Source organism: Myripristis murdjan, chromosome 2 (genome assembly GCF_902150065.1).
Source record: "Myripristis murdjan chromosome 2, fMyrMur1.1, whole genome shotgun sequence".
Lineage (NCBI taxonomy): Eukaryota > Metazoa > Chordata > Actinopteri > Holocentriformes > Holocentridae > Myripristis > Myripristis murdjan.
In genome coordinates this window covers 6,695,736-6,710,057 of record NC_043981.1, presented here as the reverse complement: position 1 = coordinate 6,710,057, position 14,322 = coordinate 6,695,736, and the positions used below count along the sequence as shown (strand labels likewise).

The following is a 14,322-nucleotide window of genomic DNA, read 5'->3' as shown; positions in this document are numbered from 1 at the left end:
TGTTAAATTAAGAGAAGCAGTTTAAAGTATAATTCACTTTGGTGGGATGTTTTTACCGTTCAGCACGTGTGCCTCCAGCCTGCAACATCATCCGCCTCAGGGCTCCGCTCTCGCCATCCTCATGTAGGATTTTCCTCCCTGGCTCTTTATTAATAATTGCAACAAACGGACAAAATTATTTATTGAAAACTTTGAGAGAGAAGAGAGAAGTTAGATTAAGGACACAGAGTGGAAAAGTAAAGGTAAAACTTTACTTTTTCCTCTTTGCAGACATATTAGAAGCACTTTGTCTGGTTTTAAGGATTTCAAAATAAATGTGCTAAAATAGTAGGTGACCAGTGAAGGTAAAGGTTTTCTTTTTCCTATTTGCAGATGTCACTTTTCAGTAATTCAGTAATAAGATAGTAGCTGACTGCAGGTCGTAAGAACAGCCATATTTAGTTGTTGACGTCTCAGGAACTTCACTGTAGCCGACCCTGACCTTTGACCTCCTTGCTTGGAGGAGATAAATTTAAACTCAATTACCAATATTCTACCAAAGTGAAATATATCTAGAAGCAAAATTGAGTGGCTCAAGATTTCTTTTTTATTAAGTATCAAATACATCTGAATTGAGTCATTCAGTCACATTAGTTGCTATTTTTGGTTATATTTTAGCTTTTGTACTTTGTTTTTATTTCTATTTTTAGCACTTTTATCACAAGAATATTATAAGTTTTCTAAGTCTCAGACCTATAGTACATGCTCCCTTACTTTGATTGCTTATAAAGATGGTGATTTAGGAACGTAAGTTTTATTTGCTGTTATGCTCATTGTAAATTAGTCAGATATAGTCAGTTTTCATCCCTTCATCTTTGTCTCCAAGATGTCTTCAGATGTGTGGTAGACTAATAAGAGTGTGAATTTTTAATCACATAACCAAGGCAACAGACAGTCTTAATGTTCCCGGAGTCTCACAGAGGTCAGACTTTTCATTAACCCCAGTGGTTTATGGGAGAGGAGCTGATTCATTGTCGTTTCACCAGTTTCCTTCCTCTTTGGGGAAAAATGTGACACAGACTCTGTAATTTTTAATGAGCCCCGGTGATGCTAGGCTTTGAGGAGCAGCACAGTACGCTTTGTGTGGTTTCTGGTGTTGAAGTGTTAGGCCTACTGAAGCGCTGGATCACATGGTTGTCATTTTTAGTGTCAGGCTAATCAACCAAGAGGAGCATGCTGATGTTTGAAGTTCATTAAATAAGGAGGAAAGTAAGGAAATTTGATTTTGAAGACGGATAGTGCACAAGGTTTTTATGATGTTTTTTGTTAGCATATTACTTAACCCTGGCCTTTTGCTAGTGTGTATACCGGTGTTTTCACCCATGGAAATGTATAGTGTTTAAAATAAGGGCATAACAACAATATATAATGACAAACAGTGTTGTAACGATCAACTATTGAGTAATTTTTAAAAGTAGCTACGGAACCCTTTTTCCCAGGTTAACTCGCAGGTTAATACACTTAAATGCAGCTTTTAAATATTTACATTTTGTCCAGACACTCATCCTGTTCTGCTCTGCTGCTTTGTCATTGGCCGACCTTGCAGTTGTGCTTCAACAGCTGTGGAAGGGACACGCTGGTGCAAAAAGCACCGGAATAGGGACAAGAGCGTTGGTGTGTGTGTGTGTGTGTGTGTGTGTGTGTGTGGCACGCAGGTAAGAGGAGAGGCTGACAGGAGAATCCAGGTCAGGTCAGTGTAGATGGAAGATGGAGGCTGCTTGTCAGGGCTCTTGTGTATTTTTTTCCCTTTTCATTTCTTCCCCCCCTCCTCTGTGTTCACGGTGGCCCTTTGCACAATGGAATAGGCTTTTTCTATTGTTTTACTTTTATAAAACAGTACAAAAGGGTGCACTACAAATTTACAGCATGTACGCCCCCAAAGCATCTCAGAGTAGCACTGCTGATCTGTGACTAGTATCACTTGTTATAATTAACATCATGATGTGCATGAGGCAGGTTTGTATTTTTAGTTAAACATTCCTCGGAGGCAGAGCTGCTCAGAGAGAATCTGATTGGTTGGGTTAAACCTCAGTGGGCGGAGCCAAACAACCGCTGTTTTCATTCTCTCACAACTATGGTTTGAATAAATATGATGGATAAAAATAGTTGTAAAAGGCTGGCAGCATCTACCCAACGTTGCTGTGAGAACCTCGGCGAGCCATCCACCCCAATTTTTTCCATAATTTTTCATCACAGTGCCATGATTTTTACTCATATGTACACTTTCAGCTTTGGAAAATCCAGTCAATACTGTATTTAGCAAGATTCTCACATTTTTGACGCTGGTTGTCTGCGTTTTGGATTGTGTGTCAGTAGGAGTCCACCGTCTTTGTTTTCTATCCGTCATCCCTGGTTTTAAGGTTTGAACGACCTTCAAGATCATAACAATATGGCTGTTGGCTAGAATGGCTATTTTGAACTTGGATGGTCAGCTGGGGTAACTAATTAACCAAAATAACTTAGATTCTAGATCATCTAGATTGCATTTTTTTCATTTGTCGCTTCAAAATATGAGCTGACCCCGTGCCTTTTCACTTTGCTTCAATCTGATATTACTTTGCCAGAAAAACTGTGGTCCTTTGGCTTTGCTGACTGAGGTTTAACTTAACCGGTGAAAGTATTTCAACCTCTAAAGCAGCTCTGACAAAGTTTTAACTAAAACTCCAAGAACACCTGATTTACAGTTACAGATCACGACTGCTATTCTCAGAGCTGTGTAGACCGGAACAAAGAAAAGTAAATCTAAATACACGTTAAAATATAAGTGCATGTGACACATTGATAACTCATTGCACACTTGACTACTCTAAAAAAAAGCACATATGTTTTGTTTTGTTTTGCTTTTTTTATTTGATGTTGTTTTAGATTCAAATTTTAAACGAGAAGCTGGACTTCAGTCATGTTCAGTCAAAGTGCGGCTCCAAGGATAATCTGAAGCACTCGCCCAGAGGAGGCAATGTATGTACGGCTTTCTCTCTTTCTTTTAGTTCTTTTTCTCTTAACCCCCCTCTTTCTTTCAGCTGGGGCTCTCATCGCGCAATTTCAGTCTATTTTTCATGTGTTCTCTGCATCTGTCTGCCTGTCACTGCAATGTTTTGGTCATGCCAAATGAAGAATTTATTTCCAAAATGTTATATATATATACATATCCAGTTTCGAAATTAATTGCCAAAAAAATCATCATATAACGCCTATAAAATGTAGAAAATCGAGTGTAATATGTCAGTTTTTGTCAGCCCAGGAGTTAAAAAAAAGACATCAACTTACCTGTTATTAAAGGTAGGCCCACCGCATATTTAAAAGCTGCTGTAGACAAGTTTCTTTAAAAACAGTTGCATCATATGTGGTGAAACTCTCATTATTTATCAGCAGGTATTCATTAAGCACTTGCACTTGTCTGTCTGGCTGCTCTTTCCCAGAAATTCATTCGGCCACCAAACATGGAGAAATTTACTTTCCTTCATAGCCAAACAGCCACAACAAAGGTAAAAACAAATTACAAAAAAGGAATTAGTTCACACGAGTGATTAAACTGGAATAAATACTGGAGATGTTGAGAGGCGATGTGACACTGAGCAGACAGATTCAGCGGGACGCTAGCAGGGAGGTAAATCCACCTTTAGTTTGCGTGCGTCTCTAATGTGGTTGAGAGGTTTTGTGCTTTGTGCATGTGGGTAGGAGCAACAGGGAGGCGGGTTATTTTGGTTCAAATTTTCACTGAAATCCCTCCCTTTCACCAAACTTGTCTACAGCAGCTTCAAGTTGCAATGTCATTTTATCACGATGGATATCTCATTTTGGAATTAAACTCTTCAAATTTGCTGTACTATAATAACTATACTCAAAACAGGACCAGGTTCAGGATTCGACGGCTCTTTACATTGATGTTTGACATTAATCTGTCATACAGAGTAAACCGCAGGATTAAAAGGCTTCAGATCTCTGCTGAAATTCCTACGTTAAAGGTGTCAACATGATTTTTGACAGATTGATGGGGTGTGGATTTAAAAATGGGTCACTTTTGCAGGATTATTTTTGGGATGGGGTCGGTGAGGGGGGGTTCCAATCTATATTTAGCTCCCTCTCCCTTTCATGACGCCCCATGTGCGGCTGTATGTGTATAAAAAAAAAAAAATGCCCTGTCATTCCCAGGTCTTTATTCCAAGCGTTAAACTGGACTATAGCCATGTTCAGTCTAAATGTGGCTCCCTGGACAAAATCCAGCACCATGCAGGCGGAGGACATGTGAGTGACTCTGCAATCCCATCATTTAGACAAGTTTTCAGGACACACACACACTCACACACTCTCTCACACACACACATGCACACACACATTCACCCACAAACATGCAAAAATACATCTCTCTGTCCAAATTCCCTCATTCTAATACACTAACCTCTATATTTAGGCATGTGTGTGTGCACTGTAGATGTGAAGTGTTTTCATCTTTGTCGACTTTGGCTGTGTTTTGTGCCTCAGAAGGATCATATTTTTTTTTTTTTTTGCAAGCATTTGCCTCAAAAATATCTCTTTTACTGAGGCACAACATACAGCCCCACTTAGTACAATTTCTTAACGCAAACAGCCTTTTAGCGCATGCAGGACCATCAGAGTAGCTTTTAGCACAGTGTTTGCAGTCGGACTAATTCGTAATCCAGTGCTGTTCTCGCCCACGGACAATAAAGTTTAATTGAAACACCTGCTCCTGGTGGCGTCACTCAGTGCCTGCGACGTGTGCTTGTTTGATGTTTGATGTGGGTGGTGTCTGTGCCTCTAGTGCTTGCTTTCATGTTTAACCTCTCTCCAGGGAAGTGACATCAGCATCTCTGTCTTCCGTGGACGTATGTTGATTGACTTAATCTGCCTTCATCCACAGATCCATGTTGTGTGCATCTTGCAGTACGGCTGAATTTAACACTCTCCTAATTCTGTATTGATTGTTTTTTCAATAGATTTTAATAGGTGATCACGCAGTTTGTTTGTTTACCTCACAATAATACCTATTAATCACAGCCTGTGTGTCATATTTCAGTCATTGCATCTTATATATGTTTTCCATGTATAGCTGTCATGTCTTCTAAAACATCCCTTCCTAAATGATTACCCTCTAGCTTCCCAGCCTTCCCTCCCTCTGTTAAACACAAGCTAACATCTGCACTGCGCTGCTGTCCACAGGTCCAAATCCAGTCCAAGAAGATAGATGTGAGCCATGTTACTGCCAAATGTGGCTCCATGTCCAACATTCACCACAGACCAGGTACATTCAGCGTATTTCCTCTTTATTTATACGAGGAAAGTGGATGCAAGCTCTTTTTTAGCAGCACCCTATTTCACCCACAGTTGAAAACACTGCTGAATCACGTGTTGACAGTAGTTATTAAGGGAGATAATGGTGTTTATGATCTGTTTTCTGTGCACAGACCAGAAATTCCCAGAAAACCTGGGAATTCCTGGAAAGTCAGGCAATGTAATAAATTCCAGGGACAAGACATGCAATGTCATGATTACATGGCTTCTATTTAAACTAGTGCACTGTTCAGTCCCACTGGGGAAATGTTTATACATTTCAGGTATGTAAAGATTCCTTCAATAATGGTACAAAATGTCATGGAATGCAAAATACAAACAAACAAACAAAAAAAAAACAACCAAAACAACAAAAGCAATATTCACTGCTTGATCTGCCGGTGGCCTGAGTTTTGTCCCGCTTCCCAGCAGGACAAACATCAGTGGCTAGTTTTTCACCAAATGTAATATTGAATTTCCATCATTCTCACACTGTGTGCACTCACCCCGCAGAGTATAATACAGTGACCTTAGTAAGACCTCTGAATCTGAGGTGTATTTAACTTTTGGCCCAGGAGAAACATTGTCATGTCATTTATACAAATAAGGATTTGTCATTGATTTTTCCACTCAATGTCTGACACACCTATACAACATACAAATTTATATATATAAATATATAAATAAATAAATATAAATTTAAATCCCCAAACCTCTTTGGCTTTGGTACAGTTTTGAAATGTGGTGTTCTTTTTTGCACCCTACCGTGCACAGAGCGCCACAGTTCGCCCTGAGCACTGCTTGGGAGAAGTACTGCCCTTCAGGTGAGTGATGCCCCGTGGTCTTGATGTTTTATTCCTGTCTTGCTGTCCTGCTCCCAGGTGGCGGTCATGTGCGTATAGAGAACGTGAAGCTGGACTTCAAAGAAAAGGCCCATGCCAAGGTTGGCTCCATGGACAATGCCAGCCATGTTCCTGGAGGGGGGAACATTATGGTAAAAATAAACACAGACAGATATGATCTGTCTACGCAATTATGTTTTATTTATCTGCTGTCTTAAGGCCTTTGGCACATGGGACAAATTATACCTTCGGACATGAAGTGCTGGATCTGGACCAGTTGTAAATTATATGCTCACCTCAGGGTCATTTTCAGCTCTGTGTAAAACTGCAGTGCTTGTCCGGGCCTGCAGCGCAATGCATCTCTGTCTTACTGGCAGTTGAGGATGCAACCTGGGCAAAAGTCACATATCATCTTCTATGCTAAAATTGGATAAATGTTCAAACCAAATGCTTGTGATGTTTTTATATCTCAAAAAAGACAAAGTGCATTTGTAATATTATAACAAACTTCCATATTCTTTTGAATCTGATCTGTATGTATCCAGGCCACTGGTGATTTCAGAGAATTTCATCATCTTGCGCCAATGCATTTGATGAAATGCAGTGGTTGGAGCAAAGTTTTTGAATTGCACAAGGTCCTCTCATAATACTACGCAAAAAAGGCTTTAATCTGTGCAGTTTTTTATTTATCTGTAGAAATAAGTGGGACAGAACAATCTCGTTAGAGCACATCTGACCCAAATCCTGTCCTCCTCACCCGCCAGATTGAGAGCCACAAGCTGATGTTCCGGGAAACGGCCAAGGCTCGAGTGGACCATGGTGCGGAAATCGTCGTCACCCACTCCCCTGGGGGTGAGACGGGGGGCAATTCCCCTCGCCTGTCCTCTGCCGGCAGCATCAACCTCCTGGAGTCTCCCCAGCTCTCCACGCTGGCCCAAGATGTCACCGCTGCCCTGGCCAAGCAGGGCTTATGAGCTTCTTGCCCCCACTGCTCAACAGGATCTCGGATACCCTGCCCTCACACACACACACACACACACACACACACCATCACTCCTCTCCCATTGCTCTCATAGACACATGCACCAAGAATCCAACATACCTCCAAGGTCCTTCTCTGCAACTCCTCCCCCCTCGCCCCCTCATCCCTTCAGTTTTTACAGTTGTAGTTGATTGACTGTCTTGTCCATCAACAGCCCTTCCAAACCGTGTCTCCTCTGAAAAAAAAAAAAAAAATGCTACTTTAGCCAGTTGTCCACTAGAGGGATTTTAAAGACTGAATTCTAAGATTTCTCCTGTCGGTTCCTGTTCATTGAAGCCCTAAAAGGGATTAAAGCTCAATTCTCGCTGTTCATTCGTGTGTTTCACTCATTTTTATTCACTCAACGTTGGGACTGTTTTTTGTTTTGCCAGGTGAGCTGAGTTCTGAGACATCAGAGAAGACCGGGTTGACAGGGAGTGTTTGTCCAAGAAGGCGTTGTCCAGTTTTAAGATTGTGTGGTTCTAGTGAGAAAATCATCAACTCATTCCACTTGTTCCAAGATAAACTACTAGGTGAACCCACGCTCACGTATCCATTCACAAAATGTACGGTATTGGATGCAAGATATAGCTACTAGAAACTAGGCACTAGTCTTAAAGATACATTTGTGTGAGAGACTAAACCTGCAGAAACATGGTGTGTAACTGTACTTGTGAAAGAACGGTTGATGACATATTGAGCATGTCTGCTAAAATGTGATATTTTCTAGTCAAACAACATGATGTTCTTTTTTTTGTTTGTTTGTTGTTTGATTTTAATCATATGAGTTCCTGATACTGCGTGCTGACTTGTTGGACAATTGTTGGACAATTGTGTTCTCTTGTTATATTTTCTTTTTATATATGTCACTGTAGTGAAAATTGTTATTTCCCTCCCTGTGGCTGCACTGGCTTAGCACTAAAAAGCGGATAACCATTGCAGTTAATGTCCAGTCAAACGCTAAAAGCTAGCTTTCCAATAGATCTTTTTCTTTAATTATTTTTTTGTTCGTTCACAAACCAATGGGCTGCTCTTCTTGTTCCATGATTAGGGCATTAGTTTTACATTAGTTCTGTAATTTTAATGCAACAATGCTGTTATGCTGGCATGGCAAATAAATAAATAAATAAATAAATTAGATCTATGTGGAGCTATCTCAGACTTTCACATCTGAAAGGCGTCTTCAGTGTGAGTGTAAATGGCTTGGATGCCATTTCAGAGTTTATACCACTATGGTCGAGCCCACTCACTTCAAAAGGCCTTTGACCCTCATCCCCCTTCTGTATAGACTGGATTGTATAGTAGCAAAGGGCCCACAGTCACTTGTGTAACTAAGTGGAAATTCTTGAGCTTTATATGAAAACATTCCATTAAAAAGAGCAGCTACCCGGCCCAATGTGACATTGATGGCTGTTTTGACCGTGTAACTTTCTAGGAAAAAAATGCAGATATGATGAAAAAATAAAGAATGGCAGTTATTCTCAACATGCACCTGTTAGGATTGTTAATTAAAGAAAAAAAAAACTGTAAAAAAAGAAAAAAAAAAAACTGTTATAGCATATTCTCTGGTCACCATTGTGAAACCCCCTCTGACCCCCCCTGACGTTGGTTATACCCCTCCAGGTGTTTTTCTGTGCTTTCTCTTCTTGCCTTCCTCCCCCCGGCCCCCTTTTGCTTGTGTAAGTGTATTTAAAAGACCATGTAGATGTGTGCACACTTTCCAGTGTTTGAGACAATACTGATGACAAAATGCTCCTACAGGATGATGACAACAGAAATAAAGGAAATAAAAACTTTTGCCGTTTGCTGCAGTCGTTTGTCTGCGTTACTACCATTTATCATTTCCATGTTGATTGAATGTGGATCCAAGATGGGTGAACAAGAGGAGACAAATTCATCGTATTTAAAGGTGGAGTGTACAAAATTACAAAGGGTTAGAGTTAGGGTTAGCTAGAGCCTTTTTGACTCAACTGAAGAAAGAGCCTACAGTTTGATGGTTGAGTCTACATAGCTCTTTAGTCAGTCTGATTCACTGGTCACTTATTTTCATGTTTTTGTCATTTGAACCCTGAAGCTCCTCACTTCAGTTGACTCTCAGTATTGCATGCCTAAATTAAATTACATTGAATTGAAGTAATGGAAAATCTTGCCAATTGTGTGAATTCTTCAATCTCTAAAGTTTACTTTTATTACCATTAATATAGAAATGTTTTTCTGTGAAAGCACATGGTTAATGATTGAACTAGAGGGGAAATTGTATTAGTAGTAATATTAATTTACGTTTGAGAATTGTATAGCTATCATTTCATACAGTATGATTAAAAAAAAAAAAAAAATGGGGTATTTCCCTAGTGAAAAATCACTTTTTGTTGGCATTTCTGATGTATCTGTGGTAAAAGTGTATTTTATAGTGACATGCTTTCCTACAATAGCAACATATGGTAAAGCTCATAGTCCTGTAGTAACACTGTGATATCTTTTAAAGGCACACTATGCCAGATCAATGAGAGATTATTTAAAAATGACGGCCATTTAGACTCAACTGCCAAGAAACATGGACTAACAACTTAATTCATCAGTAATCCGAGCCAGCCACATAGATTCAGAACCACATAGATCCAACCATCAATTTACTTGCTTATCCCACATTTCCAGGACGTCCTCACTTCTATGCAATTTTACATAGTGCACCTTTAAAATAATTTTAAACCTATTTCACATTTATTATAGGATTATTATAGTCTCGTATAGTAAAGGTGATCCAATTTGCTGTTTGTGCTTTTTATATAGCTCTGTTGTCCACCTGGGTTATTAAACAACCTGTTGATGTGATTCAAATAGGGGGATTATCCCTTATAGGAATGCACCAAATGCCAACACGTGTATTTAAATCGAAGTGAGATTTTTTTTTTTCTCTCCCTTGGTCTAACAGTTGGTTTCCCGTGCCATTTTTTCTATAGCTAATGCAGCATGAGGCAGGGGGCCGGCAAGGAAAACATCTGCTCCAGTTGCACACTGCGTCTTTAAGCTCCGCCGCTGATAAATTACCACGCCGCTCACTGTCGCTGTCCGGTGAGGGAGGTGCTGAAATCAGAGCGCTCCCCCCGTCTCTCTCTCTCTCTCTCTCTCCCTTACTCTCTCTCTCTCTCTCTCTCTCTCTCTCTCTCTCTCTCTCTCTCTCTCTCTCTCTCTCTCTCTCTCTCTCTCTCGCCGAAAGACCGACCGACACTTGCAGCCATTTTACGCAGGACGAACCCAATCATGTCGTGAGGGAGCCTCGCTGGTCACCTGGACAGACCCAGCCGCCGTCGCCGCCGCGTCCCGGTGGTCGAACCGGTCCGGCCAAGATGGTGAAGAGGAAAAGCCTGGACGACACCGAGCAGGAGTGCGGGAAGGGAATACCGTTCCCCATCCAGACCTTCCTATGGAGGCAAACCAGGTTAGTGTGTGCTTCGCTGCCAATTGATAACAGGTGTTTGCCATTGCTGAAAATAAGAGAATCATCTGACAGCAGTAAGTCGCTGTCTGACACATGGGGGGGAAAGCATCTGCATTCATCAGAGGCGTAGTCAGCGTCAAAATGAATGTAATGCCTCATTATAATTCAACCCTTGAATGGGTAACCATGTCACAGAGTGTCAGTTCAGTGGTTTCATTGAAATTTCAAATGGAGGAGGGTGGGCTGCATGATTTCGGGAGGTGTTATTATGGTGTGAATCAAGATGCTTACATTTTGCGTGATGTCACACCTGTCAAACAAATATGCATAGAGACCAGGGCACAGCAATGTATTAGGATGGTGGATTGAGCTGTGGTGAGAGGACTGCTCATGTTAGCACAGTGTATCATGTATCTTCTTGTTTTTGCCAAAGGAAAAAAAAATCCATTTCATATTAAAGATGTCATGTCCATGAATAAATGTGCATGTATGAGCTTGTAAAGGCTAAGGCACAAGCACGTTTTCCATATGTTTTATTCATATTTTCCAGTGCATTTCTACGTCCAAAGTTGGGAAAACAGTATGAGGCATCTTGCGTGGTAAGTCATTTCGATAATGCTATGTCTGTGATGAGAGAAAATAATCGCTCCCTTCCCAGTAATCTGGTTTTACCTTAATGCACCTGCAGATCAATTGTACTCTTGATTCTGCATTTAGCAAATTAGTTTTTCCCCTTGTTTCCTCCTATTACTCAGGGGCCAGACCGCTGGAAACTCATATCCATAATGACGCTTCTCCAGATCCCTTTGGATCTAAACAGAGCTGCCACTGTCTTTCCCAGAGGCATTCCCTTGCTTGGGGCCATGTGGGACTTTTAGATAGTCAAAGAAAGAGGCTTTAGATTCTGGCTGACATCTCTGTTTTTGCTGGCTGTCTCCCCAGTCCTTTGAGCGGGTGCTGGTGGAGAATAAGCTCCACGGGCTGTCGCCGGCCCTGTCCGAGGCCATCCAGAGCATCTCGCGCTGGGAGCTGGTCCAGGCTGCCTTGCCCCATGTGCTCCACTGCACCTCCATTCTGCTGTCTAACAGGAACAAGCTGGGTGAGGACACACAGGACGCACATTTACAATGATTTAGACGTTTAGCTGACAGCTTTATCCAGAGCAGCGGGTCAGGATTCAGGCAATGGCTCGCTCAAGGACGCTTTAAGAAAAGACAGGACCTGTGTGGGTTAGAGGACAGCCTCTCTAACTGGTACGTTACCCTGTTGCCAAGGTTTATGGACACCCTGGCGAATGCAGAAGCAACATACACAGACACCTTCACATAAATATGCAAGAGAGATGGGAACAAGAATGCACAGAAATGCATTTGCATGAATCAGTAGAAGCAGTGATGTGAAGTATGCTAATTGATTTTCTTGCATTTTGCCAGCACATAAAATTGTGCACTAAAAGGGTATTGTATGTACTGCAATACAGACATCAACACACAAACACACTCAAAAAAAACTTATGCCATACAAGCTCTGTTATAATTTGTTTTTCTTGAATGCATTACTACATGAATGAATGAATGAATGATTGAACAACTGGTTGATTTCAGTGGTCTGCATCAGCTGATGTCCAGTTTACATTTTACATATAATGACAAAAAAAAAAAAAAAAAAGCAATTAATTGTCATAATAATATTAGACCATTTGTATTTGCAGTTTGTTGTCACGTCATGGTTACTACCCAAAAGTGGTTATAAAAAAGAAGAAAAACCTTCAATAATGATTTTTTTTTTTTTTTTACCAGCCCCTTTGCCAATACAGCATCATAGTTTTACTGCAATACCAGTAATTAAATAATAATAATAAAATAGATAAAACAGATAATAAAAACAGGAGGCCCTCTCTAAATTTATCTATTGGTTTAGCAGACAATTATCATGATATTATTGAACCAAATGCAGTTGGCTGGTTTGTCACATTGTCATGGTTACTGTCCAAATGTTGTTCTAAGCTCTTATTGGATGTTTTTGCTTTGGCAGTCGATACCTTCATATTTCATGCCAATTAAGCACACTTGATTTAACAAAAGAACATGCTGATCTCTGCGAGCAGATTTCATGGTCATGTGTATATTGTTGTTGTATTTCTCAAATGGCATTTTTTCTGGAACTAAGAAAAACAGCCTTGTGATCAGTGTGATTATGCATTTTTGACATTTCTGATGGGCTTTGAAGGAGTTTTCTCACCTCATAGAAGACAGTGTAAAAGCTGAAGTGAAAATCACAAAAACTGGAGCCACGTGAGCTTCATGTAGCTTCATGTAGCCAATCGAGCCCATCCATCACCTCACTAAGCAGCAGTCAACACTAACCACTGACCTTTGACCTCCGGCAGGCCACCAGGACAAGCTGGGCGTGGCGGAGACCAAGCTGCTCCACACGCTGCACTGGATGCTGCTGGAAGCCGCGCAGGAGTGCAACCACGAGCCCAGCCTGGGCCACGGCTGGTCGGCCGGCAGCAGCAGCAGTGCCTTCCTCCAGCCCATGGGCAACCAGGGCTCATCCCCGGGGGCCCCTGGCTCCGGCTCAGGCTCGGCCCTCGGCGGGTCAGGGCCACAACACAGCGGATCCCTTTTAGAGGAGGATGAGAACACCCGGACCAAGCTGTTCCACAAGAGCATGGCCACCGTTGAGCTCTTTGTGTTCCTGTTCGCGCCTCTGATTCATCGGATAAAGGTGAGATACACACTCTTGACTAGTATTAAAATTAAGAAACTCAAAAAAAAAAAAAGTCACATCATCACCTAAATGCTGTTTCAGCGGCCTTTCCAATGCACCAAGAATGGTTCATTTTTATTTTTGGAATTGTATGACGTGAAATGGTAAACTTTAAAGACATTAGATATCAGCCATTAGCTGCTTCATTCTAAAAATAGTGATATCACACACACACACACACACACACACACACTGCCCTTACTGATCTGTGTGCAAACAGATGGAGGGTTGGGTTTCATTGCACTAGGGATTGCTGTGTGTTTCCCCACTGAGTAATAAATAAAGTATCTTGTAAGTGATTATGTTGCAGGAGCAGTAGCACTTTTTGCCACATGGAGCTCCAGCTACATGAGATAGTAAATCAGTGATCCATGTTACACAAGTTGGCTTGGAATGAATGACGAAAAACAAGATTTTAAGACAATATGAGACAAATGACATGTCAAGATGGAGTTTTTTTTGCAGTGTTTATGGTTAAAGCAGGCGTGCTTCACCTATTAATGTACTTCTGAATTCTGAGGATATCACATTATGTCGTTTCCTGCAGGAATCTGACCTGACCTTCCGATTGGCCAGTGGTCTGGTCATATGGCAGCCAATGTGGGAGCACCGCCAGCCTGACATCCCCGCCTTCACTTCACTCATCAAACCTGTTCGAAACATCGTGACAGGTGAAATATCCTTATTGTTATCGCTACAGATTCTTCCCTGTGTTTATTTTTTTCTGGTCATAATGGCTGGATGTGTAATCTGCTTTGTGTGTTTAACAGCTAAAAGAAACTCCCCAGTCAACAACCAGTGCAGCCCGTGTGGATCTGGCAACCCGGGCCCCATGGTGAGTGAACGTTTTCAGCTCAGCTCCCGTCAGATCTGGCAACCAGGGCCTCACACTGATTGAATGTGTTCAGGCAGGACTCTGA

The 14,322-nt window shown here is 41.3% G+C and overlaps 2 protein-coding genes across 12 annotated transcripts in view; both read left to right on the top strand.

Annotated features, from left to right (window-relative positions):
• Positions 1-8,988, top strand: part of LOC115375102 (microtubule-associated protein 2-like) — a 71,633-nt gene extending 62,645 nt beyond the window's left edge. For 5 of the 11 annotated variants that reach the window (XM_030074510.1, XM_030074459.1, XM_030074476.1 and 2 more), the window contains 5 exons: positions 2,905-2,997; positions 4,192-4,284; positions 5,218-5,299; positions 6,210-6,322; positions 6,935-8,988. In XM_030074510.1, the coding sequence (XP_029930370.1) occupies positions 2,905-2,997; positions 4,192-4,284; positions 5,218-5,299; positions 6,210-6,322; positions 6,935-7,144 (591 nt within the window). In that variant the 3' untranslated portion in view covers positions 7,145-8,988. Of the gene's footprint in view, positions 1-2,904; positions 3,235-3,288; positions 4,160-4,191; positions 4,285-5,217; positions 5,300-6,209; positions 6,323-6,934 lie in introns of those variants that run through there. The other 6 variants (XM_030074502.1, XM_030074441.1, XM_030074485.1 and 3 more) reach the window with 4 other exon arrangements.
• A 1,550-nt stretch (positions 8,989-10,538) lies between these two features.
• The window catches only part of unc80 (unc-80 homolog (C. elegans)), a 78,984-nt gene continuing 75,200 nt past the window's right edge, over positions 10,539-14,322 (top strand). The window contains exons 1-6 of the mRNA XM_030070545.1: positions 10,539-10,630; positions 11,181-11,229; positions 11,573-11,729; positions 13,020-13,360; positions 13,950-14,073; positions 14,173-14,237. Of these exons, the coding sequence (XP_029926405.1) occupies positions 10,539-10,630; positions 11,181-11,229; positions 11,573-11,729; positions 13,020-13,360; positions 13,950-14,073; positions 14,173-14,237 (828 nt within the window). The remainder of the gene's footprint in view (positions 10,631-11,180; positions 11,230-11,572; positions 11,730-13,019; positions 13,361-13,949; positions 14,074-14,172; positions 14,238-14,322) is intronic.